Below are 15,095 nucleotides of genomic sequence, written 5' to 3' on the forward strand. Positions count from 1 at the left end.
ATTTTTTTGTATTTTTAACAGAGACGGGGTTTCACCAGTGTTGACCAGACTAGTCTTGAATTCTTGACCTCAAGCAATCCACCCTCCTTGGCCTCCCAAAGTGCTGGGATTACAGGCGTAAGCCACTGTACCTGGCCAAGAAGGAAACTTTTTCTTTCTGATCTCCATTAGTTGTGTTTCTCAACTGAAGTACAAAAGGTTGGTAATAGATTTTCAAACTTTACCCAACTGACTGTTGAAAACACACATTGCCATTTAGAGACCAAGGATACAGTCTCTTAGTAAAGCAGTTTCACGTGTTGATGAGTTCTTACCCACCCTCCCCAGGGGATGTTACCTTATAACAACACTGGAATACACTGTGCTCCAGCCCAAGCCTAACTTGGAACCCCTCTAATCATGTCTTTCTCACCGTCCTAATTAGCACTTACCACTTTTGTGAGTGCCAGCACCAACAAAAACTAGGTGCATTTACTTTCTGCCATTTCTCTATTTTTTAAAACAGATTTAATGGTGGCATCCACATAATGTTGCTGTGCTTTATTACATTTTTGTTGTATCATAAAGATGTCTTCATAGGCATCGCTTAATGGCTTCAGAATAATTCAATCAGAGAACAATCATTGAAAGGGTGTATCATAAATGGTGATTAATTCCCTTACTACTGGAAGTTGAAAATTAGAACACTGGTTATGATACAGATACAGCTTAAAAAATAATCGGAGAGGAACATTAGGTGAGGATGTTAGGTCCTTGCGTATTCCAGGATCAGACTTTAAGGACAAATCGATTTTGGAATAAATTCTAAGGTAACTCCAAGGTCCTTTGGCTCAGTTCCATGATAGCAGGTGATTTTACTTATACCACAATTTCTTATTATAATCTGAGTCCTCTGAAGGCAGGGTCAGAGATGCCTCATTCATCATCCTCTATGCAGGGCCTCACTTGGTGTTTGGCATGTATTGAGTTCAATAAATATAATATGAAGGAATTAATTACAAAAAATCCACATTCTCTAGAGGTTAAACCAAAGCCAGCACAAACAAAAACTCAAGACTTTGAGATTTGGCAAATACTACATTCATTCTGAGGGGATAATATTAACTTTGTCAAATGGGTACATGCCAAAATGTCCTCCTGAATGTTTATTTGATTAATGACCAAATGAGTAAGGTTGTCTGGCTGGGAGACCATGTGGGAACCCTGCAATTTCTCTGTACACATTGTATGCTTTTTCCATTGGCAGATGCTGTCTTTAGGGAATATTTAATTATGAAAGGTGTCAACCTATTAACTCTGGCTTTTAAAACTTTGACCTTTAGAGCAATAAACGTCCTGTAGTAATCTAATTTCCATACTAATTTTTTGATGAGGTATTAATTTCTTTAACTAAATGATACTATTAAAGGCTAACTGCATTAAGAACGCCCAAATACCAGTTCACTCAATGGAGCCAATGTCTTTTTCTTTTTTTTTCCTAGACCGAGTCTTGCTCTGTCACCCAGGGTGGAATGCACTGCAACCTCTGCCTCCTGGGTTTAAGCGATTCTTCCGCCTCAGCCTTGGAGTAGCTGGGATTACAGGTGCGCACCACCACACCCAGCTAATATTTTTATTTTTAGTAGAGACAGGGTTTCACCATGTTGACCAGGGTAGTCTCGAACTCCTGACCTCTTGATCCACTCGGGTCGGCCTCCCAAAGTGCTGGGATTATAGGAGTGAGCCACCACGTCCTGCCCAAGGTCTTTTTCTTAATGCTCCATCTTTCCCTCTATTTTTATAAGGCACAATTTAAAAGGTGTGACTCTTTTATATGTAGGTTATAATTCTTCCAGTTCCCAGATTTTCTCTCCTTTTCCCCAATTAGTTCATTAAGCAAAAATAAACAACAAAAAAAAAAAAAAAACCACCCACCTAAGGCCAAAGGCTTTCAATGCTTTTGCTACTGGTGTGATATTGCCCACATTTTCTGTAAAGGAATTTTGTTTTGTCACAAGAATTTTGCTTGTTTTCAAGGTATGAAGTAAATTAGCAGATAAGGGAGAGGCAGAAGGTCCATTTGTTAGTTTAACAAATACTATATTTACTGACCCTTTTTTGAACTGGATACCAGGCTGGGGCCTTCATTGAACCCAGAAGCACAGAGGAAGCCCAGCCTTTGGGAGGTCATGTTCCCACATCTTGAATGAAGCCTGTGCTGGCATGCAGGAACTCATAGTCTACTTTCTGTTCTCTGATGAAAGATTAATTGCACACTCTTTCAATGAATGTTAACTAAAAAAGTAAGATTGTATGAGTAAGTATCCAAAGGGTAGAAAAGTCTATGATGTTCAGAAAATATTAGGGTACCGATTAACCTATGTAATGTAATAGCTCATTTGACAAATATAATATCTAATTTTATAAATTAGTGTTATTAAGGGACATTCATTTATTCAAAAGGCAGATGATAATCTAACTTATGGGTCAGCAAACCACACAGCCTGTGGCCAAATTCATACGGCCCCCTAAACTTTTCCTGAAACACACAACTGGGAAATGTTCCTCACTGGTAACTGTTCATGAGTGCACAGAGGCCACAGGGCAAGGCTGACTCACAGGTGACCTAAGCTTTGGTCCCAAGATCCTCCCTGGTCCTGCAACATGGGAGGATTATGAGGAATTGCTGCAAAACCATTTCTCCCGCATCCCTATGTCCCAGGAAGGCTGTCAGGAGTTTCTCATTGCTTTCCAGGTTCTGATGAGTTGAAAGGCTTTCTGCCCCCTCATACGCCCATACTAGGATACAGCTTTAGGCTCTAAAACTGCCAGCATGAAACAGGCTCCTGGGAGTGCAATGCCTTAGTTCTCCTCCTGCACCATCACCTGGCCATCTTGTTTTGTTTCGGAGACAGAGTCTCACTCTGTCGCCCAGGCTGGAGTATAGTGGCGTGATCTTGGCTCACTGCAACCTCCGCCTCCTGGGTTCAAGCAATTCTCTTGCCTCAGTCTCCCAAGTAGCTGTGATTTCAGGCATGTGCTACATGCCCAGCTAATTTTTGTATTTTTAGTAGAGATGGGTTTTAGCCATGTTGGCCAGCTGGTCTCAAACTCCTGACTTCAAGTGATCTGCCCTCCTCAGTCTCCCAAAGTGCTGGGATTACAGGTGTGAGCCACTATGCCTGGCTGCCCCTTTTGTTTTCATGTCATCCAGGGATGTGGTGAGTAGACTCTTTTTTTTGCTCTTTTTTTTTTTTTTTTTTTGGCTAAGTAATAAACTGTCTGGATCTAACAGTGGATCACAATTTTCTCACCAGACAAACCCATCAGCCTTGCTTGACCCACACATCTACCAATTCATAGGGTCTGTGGCTGCGTTCACACTGCAAGGGAAGAGCTGAGGAGTTTCAACAGAGACTGGACATCTGTGCAGCCTAAAACAGCTTCTCTCAGGCTCTTTGCAAAGAAAGTTTGCTGACATGCTGATCTACTCAACCCAGTACTTAAAATGACTTTAAAAGTCCATATCAGGGCTGGGCACAGTGGCCTATGCCTGTAATCCCAGCACTTTGGGAGGCCAAGGTGGGTGGATCACTTGAGGTCAGGAGTTCAAGATCAGCCTGGCCAACACGGCGAAATCCTGTCTCTACCAAAAATACCAGAAGTTAGCCAGACCTGGTGGCACACGCCTGTAGTCCCAGCTACTCAGGAGGCTAAGGCAGGAGAATCACTTGAGCCCAGAAGGTGGAGGTTGCAGTGAGCTGAGATCACACCACTGCACTCCAGCCTGGGTAAAAGAGCAAGACTCATCTCAAAAAAAAAAAAAAAAAAAAAAGAGTCCAAATCCGCAGCCGTCCCATCACCACACCTCTAAGCTATTCTTTCCTTAGCCTTGAAGAGGTGCAATCAGTCATACTACTTAGAAAGCTATAATAGTTTCTTGCGGGAGAAAATAACAACCTGATTTATAGACAAGATTATTAGAGTGCAAGTCCTGTGATTGCTCTTTCCCTCCTGAAGTACAGAGGTAGGAACCCTATTAGGTCTTAGCCAGAGCTCATAGGGCAGCAGGTTCTGAATTCACACTGGTGTTTACACCAGGCGGGCAGTCAGTGAGTGGCTGCTCTTGGCTGCTCCATCCTGGGCCTCCTTATGGAGACTTTTTCCACTTAATTAACTAATTTATGTATTGTAGAGATGGGGTCTCACCATGTTCCCCAAGCTAGTCTTGAATTCCTGGACTCAAGCAATCCTCCTGCCTCAGCCTCAAGAAGTGCTGGGATTACAGGCATGAGTCACCACTTCCAGCCTTTTTCCACTTTAAAGACACCAGTTAGAATGGCAATCATTAAAAAGTCAGGAAACAACAGGTGCTGGAGAGGATGTGGAGAAATAGGAACACTTTTACACTGTTGGTGGGACTGTAAACTAGTTCAATCATTGTGGAAGATGGTGTGGCGATTCCTCAAGGATCTAGAACTAGAAATACCATTTGACCCAGCCATCCTATTACTGGGTATATACCCAAAGGATTATAAATTATGCTGCTATACAGATGCATGCACATGTATGTTTACTGCGGCACTATTCACAATAGCAAAGACTTGGCACCACCAAAATGTCCATTCCAATGATGAAAAAAAAAACTGGGATTAAAGAAAATGTGGGCTATATACACCATGGCAATACTATGCAGACCATAAAAAAGTAATCAGTTTATGCACTTTGTCGGAACATGGCTGAAGCTGGAAACCATCATTCTCAGCAAATGATTGCAAGAACAGAAAACCAAATCCCGCATGTTCTCACTCATAGGTGGGAATTGAACAATGAGAACACTTGGACACAGGAAGGGGAACACCACACACCAGGGCCTGTCGTGGGGTGCTGGGAGGGGGGAGGGACAGCATTAGGAGATATACCTAATGTAAATGATGAGTTAATGGGTGCAGCACACCATCATGGCACAGGTATACATATGTAACAAACCTGCATGTTGTGCACATGTACCCTAGAACTTAAAGTACAATAAATAATAATAATAGTAATAATAAAAGATATGTCAAAAAAAAATGACCACATGATGCTATTGGACCATGAGCCAGGTGCATGGCCTGGCCCACAGGATGAGGTCAGCTTTCCTGTTTTCTTCTGCTACACATTGTACTCATATCTGGGCTTACCCAGATTCCTGAATTCCTCAGAAATTAGTGAATGTGAACTCACTTTATGCAACTTATACACAGATGTGGTCCATAAGGCCTAAAACGAAAAAGGATACGCATGAATAGTGCGGTTTCTCTTGCACTCTACATCCCCAGAGATCACCACCAATTCCAATGAGTTAGCTTTATCTTTTGCATTATTTTCTCACTCTATCTATTAAATGTCTGTGCTAAACAATGCTAACATCAAAGCACAATTTTTGGCTCATCTTTGAGGTCAAACTTGACTAAAATAGAATTTTGAAATATTCACCTTTTAAAATAACTTTCCAAGGGAACAATGCTGTGTTCCAATCAGTCACAACACATGTGGGTAGTCAGTACAGGGAGGTGCTTGTCACTACTCCCAATCCCCCACGTCTGAGGTCGCACGATCTCCTTAAGAACAACTGGAGAATGGAGACTCAGCTTAGAATGCTTTGGAAAAATGATCCAGTCTGACAGCAAGCAGAATGAGGAAGAGGCTAATGGGACGAAGGGGTAAGTATCTCTCAGGAGACCTGGCTTCTGCCTGTCCGGGTACTGACCACCTCTACCTCTCAGTTGCACACATGAGGAACGCAATCCAGCAGCTCCTTCAGCCGAAATCTGACCACAGAATGGGTGGTCCTCATTGTACTAGGGGCAGCAGAAAGAACCAGTAATACAGCATAGGCCTGGGACAGTCTCGGCTCTGACCCAGGTCTCATGTTGCAGTAGCTATGAGACTTTGAGCAGGACACCAAAAATCTGAGCTGTCATTTCCTCATCTGAACAATGGATATGGTATGCTACTTCACTTTCAGGATTGACATAATCATTCTGCAAAATTCTCATAAAATCTACCATATTGTCAGACATGTAAAAGAAATTTGTGAAATTGTATCAGTTATCATTTATACACATTTTAATAAATGTCATTGTGTATTGTCTTTGGAAAAAAAGACTCAAGAAAATTAAACATGTAAATATGATTTTGAAGGAGACAGGTAATTTAGATAAGCATTTTCCCTTTTTAAATACTTCTAGATTCATTTATAAGACGGTTTTCCAATAATAAATGGCATCACTGAGATTCTATGATGGAAAGTATATTGGAAAAGAAATTAGTATCCAAATGTTACCCAATTGTTTTCCTATTCCTATTTAGTGTACTTCTTTAAGCATCTTTCTGAAAGATTAAAATTGCTTTTGTCAAAAAAACCCCACAATTTTCCTTATAATTTATAAAAAAAGTTTATGCAGTTTGTATTCTTTTAAAAGATTATTTTCTCCATGGAATGTTAACTAGGGAGGGTTTCCTAACTTTCTACAGGAGTAGGATAGTAGAGAAACACATCGGAAATATTCAGAGAAATGCTTGGGTTGAAATCTTTAGTTTTCTTTTCTCGAATGAAATACTAAAGGGCCAGGCACAAACTAACCCCCTCTGAGGACGGGCACACAGAAGACCACAGTCTATCAGTTGAAAATGCAGTTACGATCTCTTGCTTTTCTCAGAGTAAACAGCAGGGTGATTAAGCTCCAGCTATAAATGTCAAGCTCTTTCCCTCTCAGGAGCCCAGTGAAGACACACCAGTGGCATCATTCTCCTTGAAAGAAAAGAGGGAACAGCGAACTCCTCCCGAGGCCTCTGTGCCTGGAGCACCAGTTCCTGTGGATCTACAAGTGGGCTGGCAGTTCAGGTGCATGAGAGATGCCAGGGACACCGTGCCTCTCATCGCTAATCTGATGCAGAACTTAGTTCCTAAGCTGCATGCACAAGAGGCTGAGCAATTGTGACCCAGACTCAAGGAAGTAGAACAACCTGTAAAAGATGAACTGCCTCAGGTCTGTAAGCCATGCACCCCCATTCTGGCATCAGAATCACCCTGCAGACAGCACAGGCCTGCGGCTTCCTGTGGGTTATCCTGTGTCACCCTCCATAAAGGTCATCCTTCACTGGGCTGGAGTTGGAAGACGGGTGTCCTTCCAGATACATTCCAGCTATGACATCCTGTTGACCAGCCCCCAACCCTGTTACCCACTGAACCAACAGCAACCAGGGAAGAAGAATTTCTTCCCTAGGCTAGTTCTGCAGGGAACACATACCAGAATAAATTTCAAGCAGCCACTGGTTAAATTTACGAAGTAGGTATATATAACAATGGCAGTTAATAAATATCACTAGCTGTTACTAAGGCTCACAATATCATTATGATTAGCTGGGAGGTTCCTCACATTATTCCTCAACTCTCTGTCTCATTTCAAAGGAAACATTATATTATAGACTTCATTTTCTAGAATCATCTTGAAAGGCATATTGTTGTGATTACACACAAAAAATTTCCTTCCACCTAAGAATGCTCACTTTGCAGAGTACTTTAAATTTTATACTCTCTATATTATCCTATTTGATTCTATAGCAATTCACACATGTTGGATGAGAAAGTGAATTCTCAAATACTTTTGTGACCTGGGTCAAAAAATAGCAACAACAGGGCTGGGCGCAGTGGCGCACGCCTGTAATCCCAGCACTTTGGGTGGCAGAGGCGGGCGGATCACTTGAGGTCAGGAATTCGAGACCAGCCTGGCCAACATGGCAAAACCCTGTCTCTACTAAAAATACAAAAATTAGCCAGGCATGGTGGCACATGTAATTCCAGCTACTCAGGAGACTGACTCAAGAGAATGACTTGAACCCAGGAGGTGGAGGTTGCACTAAGCTGAGATCACACCACTGCACTCCAGTCTGGGTAACAGAGCAACACTCCATTTCAAAAAAAAGAAAAAAGCAACAACAGGTCTGTACCATGAACCCTAGCTTCTAAGTGCCAAAGCCAGTGTCATTAGGCACCCTGTTTTGAGAGAGAGTGGCCCGTGTAGGGTCGATGTTTGTGAGCGGTATATCAAAAAGGACTATTTCTACTCCAAATCTGCAATTTCACCCCACTTTAGGGGGTGGAATTAAACAAGATGCCTAAGAACATTTAAGATTCTGATTTCCCCAAGGGTGATCTTTTGTCAGGGGTCAGAGTGTATATACAATTTCCCGGAGGAAAGTGCTGGTCAAGTGTGTGATGTATACAGTACTTTTTCATTTCCTAAGCACCTGGGCCAACATGTTTCCAAATTAAACTTTAAACACAACTGTGGTCAATTGTGGATGTCCCATGGAAGATAAGACTGGCCTGAGGGTAAAGCAAGATGCAATGACACTTGGGGTTTCCCTGTGGCTAGGAGACCTCCCTCCCTACCCTCTCTGCAGGCTCAGGAGAGAAGTAGCACTCCAGGGGAACTTATGTCAAAGACAGTGGCCGTGGGGGGTGTCCCAGAAAGTGGGGGCCACCGCAGCAACATCAACCATTCCTTCTCACGGGGTTATCAGCATAAGAGCTGTGGTCGAGAAGGACATATACCTTAGAATATTTTTTCGTTATTTCTATATTCAAATAAAATATAAGCTTGAGGCCAGGTGTGGTGGCTCAAGCCTGTAATCCCAGGAATTCGGGAGGCCGAGATGGGCAGATCACTTGAGGTCAGGAGTTCAAGACCAGCCTGGCCAATATGGTGAAACCCTGTCTCTACTAAAACTACCAAAATTAGCCAGGCATAATGGCACACATCTGTATTCTCAGCTACTCGGGAGGCTGAGGTATGAGAATCACTTGCAGCCAGAGGTTGCAGTGAGCTGAGATCTCACCACTGTACTCCAGCCAGAGTGAGACTTCATCCATCTCTCTCTCTCTCTCTCTCTCTCTCTCTCTCTCTCTCTCTCTCTCTCTTTCTCTCTCTCTCTATATATATACACACACACACATACATACACACACACACACATATATATATGCTTGTGCCAGATTAACAGATTAATACAGTCACCAAATATCAGTATTATTGCTGAGTATTCTAAGGCACCGAATGATTTATTTTAACCTTGACAACTGCTTACAGTTATTATATCGTGGCTTCTCCTCTGAGGAAAACTGATGGGTTATCCTCATCACGGTTAATCTATTTTCATGAAAGCTCTGCATCCTAGAGCACAGGACTCTCAGAAGCATGAAGGGCGGCTCTGAGGTCATTCAACTTCAGGGCATCTGAAGTCTCCCCGGCTCTCTCTGGGTGGGCCCTTCACACACACTAGTGCATCCTGACCCCGGAGATGCCCTACCTGCGTGTGTGGTAGAACTGGCACCTCTTCAGGGGGATCTTGACCACGTGCTCCCGCAGGCCCACGAACAGGACGCTCTGGCTGTGCAGGATCTGCAGGCTCCTGATGGGCTCCCTCTGCCTCTCCGGGAAGAGCTCAATCTCTTCCAGCAAACAGCTGCTTGAGGTCTGATTCAGGGGCGCCCGCACTTTCTTAATGGTTCCGTAATCTGTGAAGGCCACAGGATGAGAAGGAAACAAGGTCAGCGGGTCTCACAAACCAATCCCTGGTTAAACAGAGTGTGCTGTGTACGCAGCCATGGATCTCCAGCCAGGAAAGCCATCTAAGCATCCTTCAAAAACAGTACACCTGGGCCCCACTACAGACCAGTGAGGTCAGCTGCACTGGATGTGGGGCCCAGGCAGCAGTATCTTTTAAAATGATGCTCTCATGTAGCAAGAGACGAGGACTAATCATCTCCAATTGGACCCTTCCAGTTCCAAGTCTAGGGATGGAGAGCTCAAAGTAGCAAGCTTTGTGCCATTCCATGGAGAACATCAAGGGAGAGAGACCCTCAAGGGATGATCTTGGATTCTTGGTGTCAGAGGTGCTGACTTTGGTGCCCAGTAGGGCAAGGAAAATGCAATGTGATGGGCAGTTTCAAACATCCAGGACGACAATGATGCCCCCTCCTCCTTCCTGCCCAGAGAAGTACACCCTTCTCCATCTCCCTCCCTCCTCTGTCTACATTAGTTCCTTCTTTCCTTCTAGTGCCTGCTCTTTGGGATGATTTTCTTGGGCTCAACTCCTCTAAACCTTCTTTTCTGTGCTTCTGAACATCCATTTCTGGCCTGATCTAAGCCCTCCCCGCTCCAAGTTTTCTGCTCCCTGGGTGTTTCTGTGCACTTATTTATCTGCTTGACTGCTAACACTGCTGGAGAGTGAGCGACCCCTGAACCACACAGCCTTCCCACCTATGAGGGGCATGGAGCAGCGTCTTCCCAGCATGCCAGTGGGAGGGTGGCGGGGACAGCATGGCTAGCACCTGTGTGTAGGGGGGACACACAGTTGAAACAAACATTGCTCTCCCAGGTACCCTGTGCTGCACCCGCAACCCCTTGCTGACACCTTGCAAATCCCAGGCATGAAATCCAGCCTTCTGGAAGCCCCTCAGAGATCCACTCAAGTACGTGGAATCACCCTGAAGGCCCTGACTGAATAACACCTTCCATGATCCTGAGTTTTGAAACATCATGAATCTTATTTTGCAAACACAGAAAACGAGTTTAAGAAGTTATTCTAAAACCAGAAGTAGTCAAGAATATTTGACTTCAAGGCTTCCTATCAAGCAATTAATTGCAAAAGACCTTGGATAAAATACTTTACATTTTTCTCTCTCTATGAAAGTCTTAGAGATGGAGGCTATTTTTGTTTTAAAAAAATACATATGCAGACATGTTTTACTGAATTTACTTTAAAAAGTATATCTGAAACATCTCCAATGAGCATTTTCTGATTATGCATTGACTGAAAAATCATGTATACAGTACTGGCAAACAATTGCTTGCTTTTGTTTTAAGCTAGCTGGTTAAATAGGTTACTTTTGAAAAAGGTCAAGCATACACTGAAGTATGCTATATGCTGGGAAGATTTTAAAATGAACTTGGAGAAAAGAGTATATATTTGTGTTCATGTAAAAGGGTGAGGACAAAAGAGAGTGAGAACGAGAGACAGGAGAGAAAGAGGCAGCTCTGGCGTAGAGAGGCAGGCATTTTAACAAATTCACAGTTCACAGAGGTAAGCATGTAAGAAAAAATTTATGTCTTAATTCTACAATTCAAATTAATTTTGACTTGGACATCACAGTTCATGAGCTTGTTGGAAAATTCAACCTCAGTGATTCTTAGGTCTCTCTGCCTGGGGTAGAGTGAAGCATCAATAAACTTACACAGCACCGAGGAACTAACAGAGAGAAGACGGGGGCTTCAGGCAAGGTGACTTCAGTACACATATGTCAGCCACAAGGCCCTGCAAGAAGGTCCCCATGAGGCACCAGCAGAGGGAGGTGTCAGCCTTCCTGTGGAGCCGTGATGGGCATAGAGCCTGTGGATGCCTTTGGGACATCATTACACACGGGGACATGATCTGAGCCACAAGTTAAGAGGGAGGCAGGAGCAGAGCTTGTGTGAGAGACTGCTGTGTGAAACAGGAACTTTCATAGAAGTTCAGGGGTGGGGTGGGCTGCCTAGAGTTGGGAGTCGGCTGGAGGATCACTGCGCTGTGACCAGCATCACACACTAGTTGCTTACCAGCCTAGCGTGGCATGGGAAACAGAGTTTACAGAACTATAGCCTATCTGAGAATTTAACAAAGACTCATTGCTATTTATTATTTATTTTGTTGAAGGATTATTGTTCTAAGAAACCTGCCCAAATTAACAACAGTCCAAATGTCAATATGCTCATATGTATTTCAAATTCTTAAGTAATTGTGGAAAGCATCGAATTTGTAAAGATCTGTGATAATTTGACTTAAAAGAATGAGCCATCATTGATCATAAACTTTCACTGCATATTTCTGCACACCTTGTATCTGATTTTCCAACTGGTGGAAACTAACAAAACTATAGGGCTTAGCATTTCAGAGCAAAGTGCTCAGCGTGGGCTTGCATGCTGGTCCACAATGCATGACCTTGCATCTTCACTCTCTGGAGTGTCTGGCATGTGACAAGTCCCCTCCACAGTTCCCCCTTCCCTCTGCATCAGGTTCAGCACACAGGGACCCTTCCTGTCTCCTTGAAGCTCTTCCTTCCCCAGCCTGTGCCCTGCCCTTGCTCTGAACTCCTGCATGCTCACACATTTGGTCACAGCCTTCTCATCCCCTGTTCTCATGATCACCCTCAGATCTATCTTCAAAGCGGGGATCTTACTGCTGAATGTGGGCTCTGTATCTGCAACTAAACTTCCAGGGACTGGAGACACCAGAAACTTGACAGGCCTCCCTGACTCTCCATGTGGCCTACCAGCATGTCCCACCTCCTGTGACCTTGTCTAAGGGACAGCAGCACCATAATCCCAGTGCCGATGATGGGACCTCTCCTTCCCTGTCACCCACAGCTCACCTAGTTCTCATCCACCCACTCCTGCCATCCCTGCCACTCCTGAGGCTTCCTCTACACCTCTGTCACCTGCATCTCCCCAGCACACTCACTCTGCTCTCCTCACTGCATCTAGAGTCAGGCTCAGGGCATGCACTTGGTGGCCCCACGCTCCTGCCTCCACCTTTGCCTGTGCCTCTCTGTGCTCTGGCATCGGCCACCAGGAAGCACTTGTAGCCCAAGAGCCTGTGATTGTGGCATACCCTGGACATGCAGCTCCTGTGCCTGAGGTGACAAATGACAACGTTATTTTCTTTCAGTGGCAGAAAGACGGAGACTGCCCTATCAAAGAGACATCCCCAAAAAACCCATAGATTTCTATTTGACATCGGAGGACAATAGCAGGACCCTGGTGGATCTTGCAAAGCTATTTGTATTTGGTTGCTGTTTTTACTTTACAACATTTACCATGGTTTTAGTTACTAACTTACTTGTTTTGTGGTTTTTACACTTGATCTTAGGCTCCATGGGGACAAGAACTATGCCAGTTGTGTCCTGTGATGTATGCGTAGTGGCTGCTATTAGGGCCGGTAGAGATCAGATGTTTCATAAATATATGCTGGTGAAAGACTGAACAAATTAGTGAGGGAAGGAAGTGTGGCCAGCCTGGAATGAGAATGTCATTATTACTCCCATATTTACTAAAGAGTGCTGATTAATATTTTTCCCATTATGATCTCTAGCAGGAGTTATGATATTAGGCAGTGTGAAGGTGAAATGATAAACATGAATTTCACCAATATGGAAAGATTTCAACCCAAGATGTCATAAACTAAATAGAAATGAATAATTGGTTTCATCCAAGAAAATATTAACTGTGAAAATTTGCCACAAGAAATAAAGCCACACAAACCTTCTATATATCTGAAATGTAATACTCCAATCAAAGTTATTTGCATGAAAAAAAAAAAGTACCAGAAAGATACAAAATCTTCTTAATCATTCTTTAACATTCAGAGATCAACAAGTTAAAAAAAAAAAAATAGGTATTTCCTGTCCATTGCAGCTCCCCTTCCCAAGGAGGGAGGAAAATGTGATGTGGAGCTGCAGAATCAGTGCTAACCAGAGGATGCTCCGAATGAACATTGCTTCGGTGCAAACTCTCACACTAATTGCCGTTTTGTGAAAATGTCCCCTACTCATTATGCCATGGACACAAATCTGAGTGTCATGTTTTTATAGTTTCTCTCTCAAATAGAAAACTATAGATACTCATCATGAAAGGGACAGAGCTACTTCAAGACTTTAAATATCCATTAATGCTGATATAGCTATTATTCAAAAGACACAAATACTTGTAATTACATGAAAATATCATTAAATATTATACTTCACTACGTATTTGTCTCATCTTAGTAGAAGAGTAGGGATGTTACATTCTAGGATTACCAGATTAAATATAGGCTGCCCATTTCAATTTGAATTTCAGATAAACATGAATAATTTTTTAGTATTAGTATGCGCTATTCAATATTATTCATGATTTATCTGAAATTCAAATTTGAGTGGGCAGCCTGTATTTATATTTGCTATATATGGCAGCCCTATGACATCACATCTCCTTTGATCATCTTGGCAAGTTAGTGAAGATATATTGAATATATGTAGCAACATATTCCTACTTTATAGGTGAAGATATGGAGTCTTAGAGAACAGAACTGATACATATTTTCTATGAACTGGTTAGACATGAAATGCCTTTTCACTTCAATGTTGATGAATGAAATAAATGATTATAACAATGAACTCTACAGTAAACATTAATCATAAGGCTATTACTGAGGATACAGACTGAAACAGAGGAAGAGGTAGCTGTTCTTTGATTGCATTCTTCTATGCACTCTTCTAGAAGTCATAGAACTTAACCAACTGGAGGGAAATGAAAAGAAAGTCAGTATTCTAATGAATGCTGAAGAAAGCTCAATATCATTGATCATCAGAGAAATGCAAATCAAAACCAAAATAAGATGCCATCTCATGCCAGTCAGAATGATGATGATTAAAAAGTCCAGAAACAACAGATGCTGGTGAGGCTGTGGAGAAATAGGAATGCTTTTACACTGCTGGTGAAAATGTAAATTAGTTCAACTATTTTGGAAGACAGTATGATGATTCTTCAAGGATCTAGAACCAGAAATACCATTTGACCCAGCAATCCCATTAGTGGGTATATACTCAAAGGAATATAAATCATTCTACTATAAAGTCACATGCACACATATGTTTATTGCAGCACTATTTATAATAGCAAAGACGTGGAACCAACCCAAGTGTCCAACAATGATAGACTGGATAAAGAAAATGTGGCACATATACACCATGGAATGCTATGCAGCCATAAAAAGCAATAAGATCATGTCCTCTGCAGGGACATGGATGAAGCTGGAAGATATCATCCTCAGCAAACTAAAACAGGAACAGAAAACCAAACACTGCATGTTCTCACTCTTAAGTGGGAGTTGAACATTGAGAACACATGGACACAGAGAGGGGAACAACACACACCAGCACCTGTTGGGGGAAGAGGAGTAAGGGGACAGAATTTAGAAGACAGGTCAATAGGTGCAGCAAACCACCATGGCACACGTACACGTATTTAACAAACCTGCACATTCTGCATATG

The 15,095-nt window shown here is 42.8% G+C and overlaps 1 protein-coding gene across 1 annotated transcript in view; it reads right to left on the minus strand.

Annotated features, from left to right (window-relative positions):
* The window catches only part of SEMA5A (semaphorin 5A), a gene marked incomplete at its 3' end in the record, with an annotated part of 517,268 nt that overhangs the window by 107,444 nt on the left and 394,729 nt on the right, over positions 1-15,095 (minus strand). The window contains exon 12 of the mRNA XM_017863400.1: positions 9,337-9,544. Coding sequence (XP_017718889.1) covers positions 9,337-9,544 — 208 coding nt within the window. The remainder of the gene's footprint in view (positions 1-9,336; positions 9,545-15,095) is intronic.

Source organism: Rhinopithecus bieti, unplaced genomic scaffold, assembly GCF_001698545.2.
Source record: "Rhinopithecus bieti isolate Rb0 unplaced genomic scaffold, ASM169854v2 scaffold_70290, whole genome shotgun sequence".
NCBI lineage: Eukaryota > Metazoa > Chordata > Mammalia > Primates > Cercopithecidae > Rhinopithecus > Rhinopithecus bieti.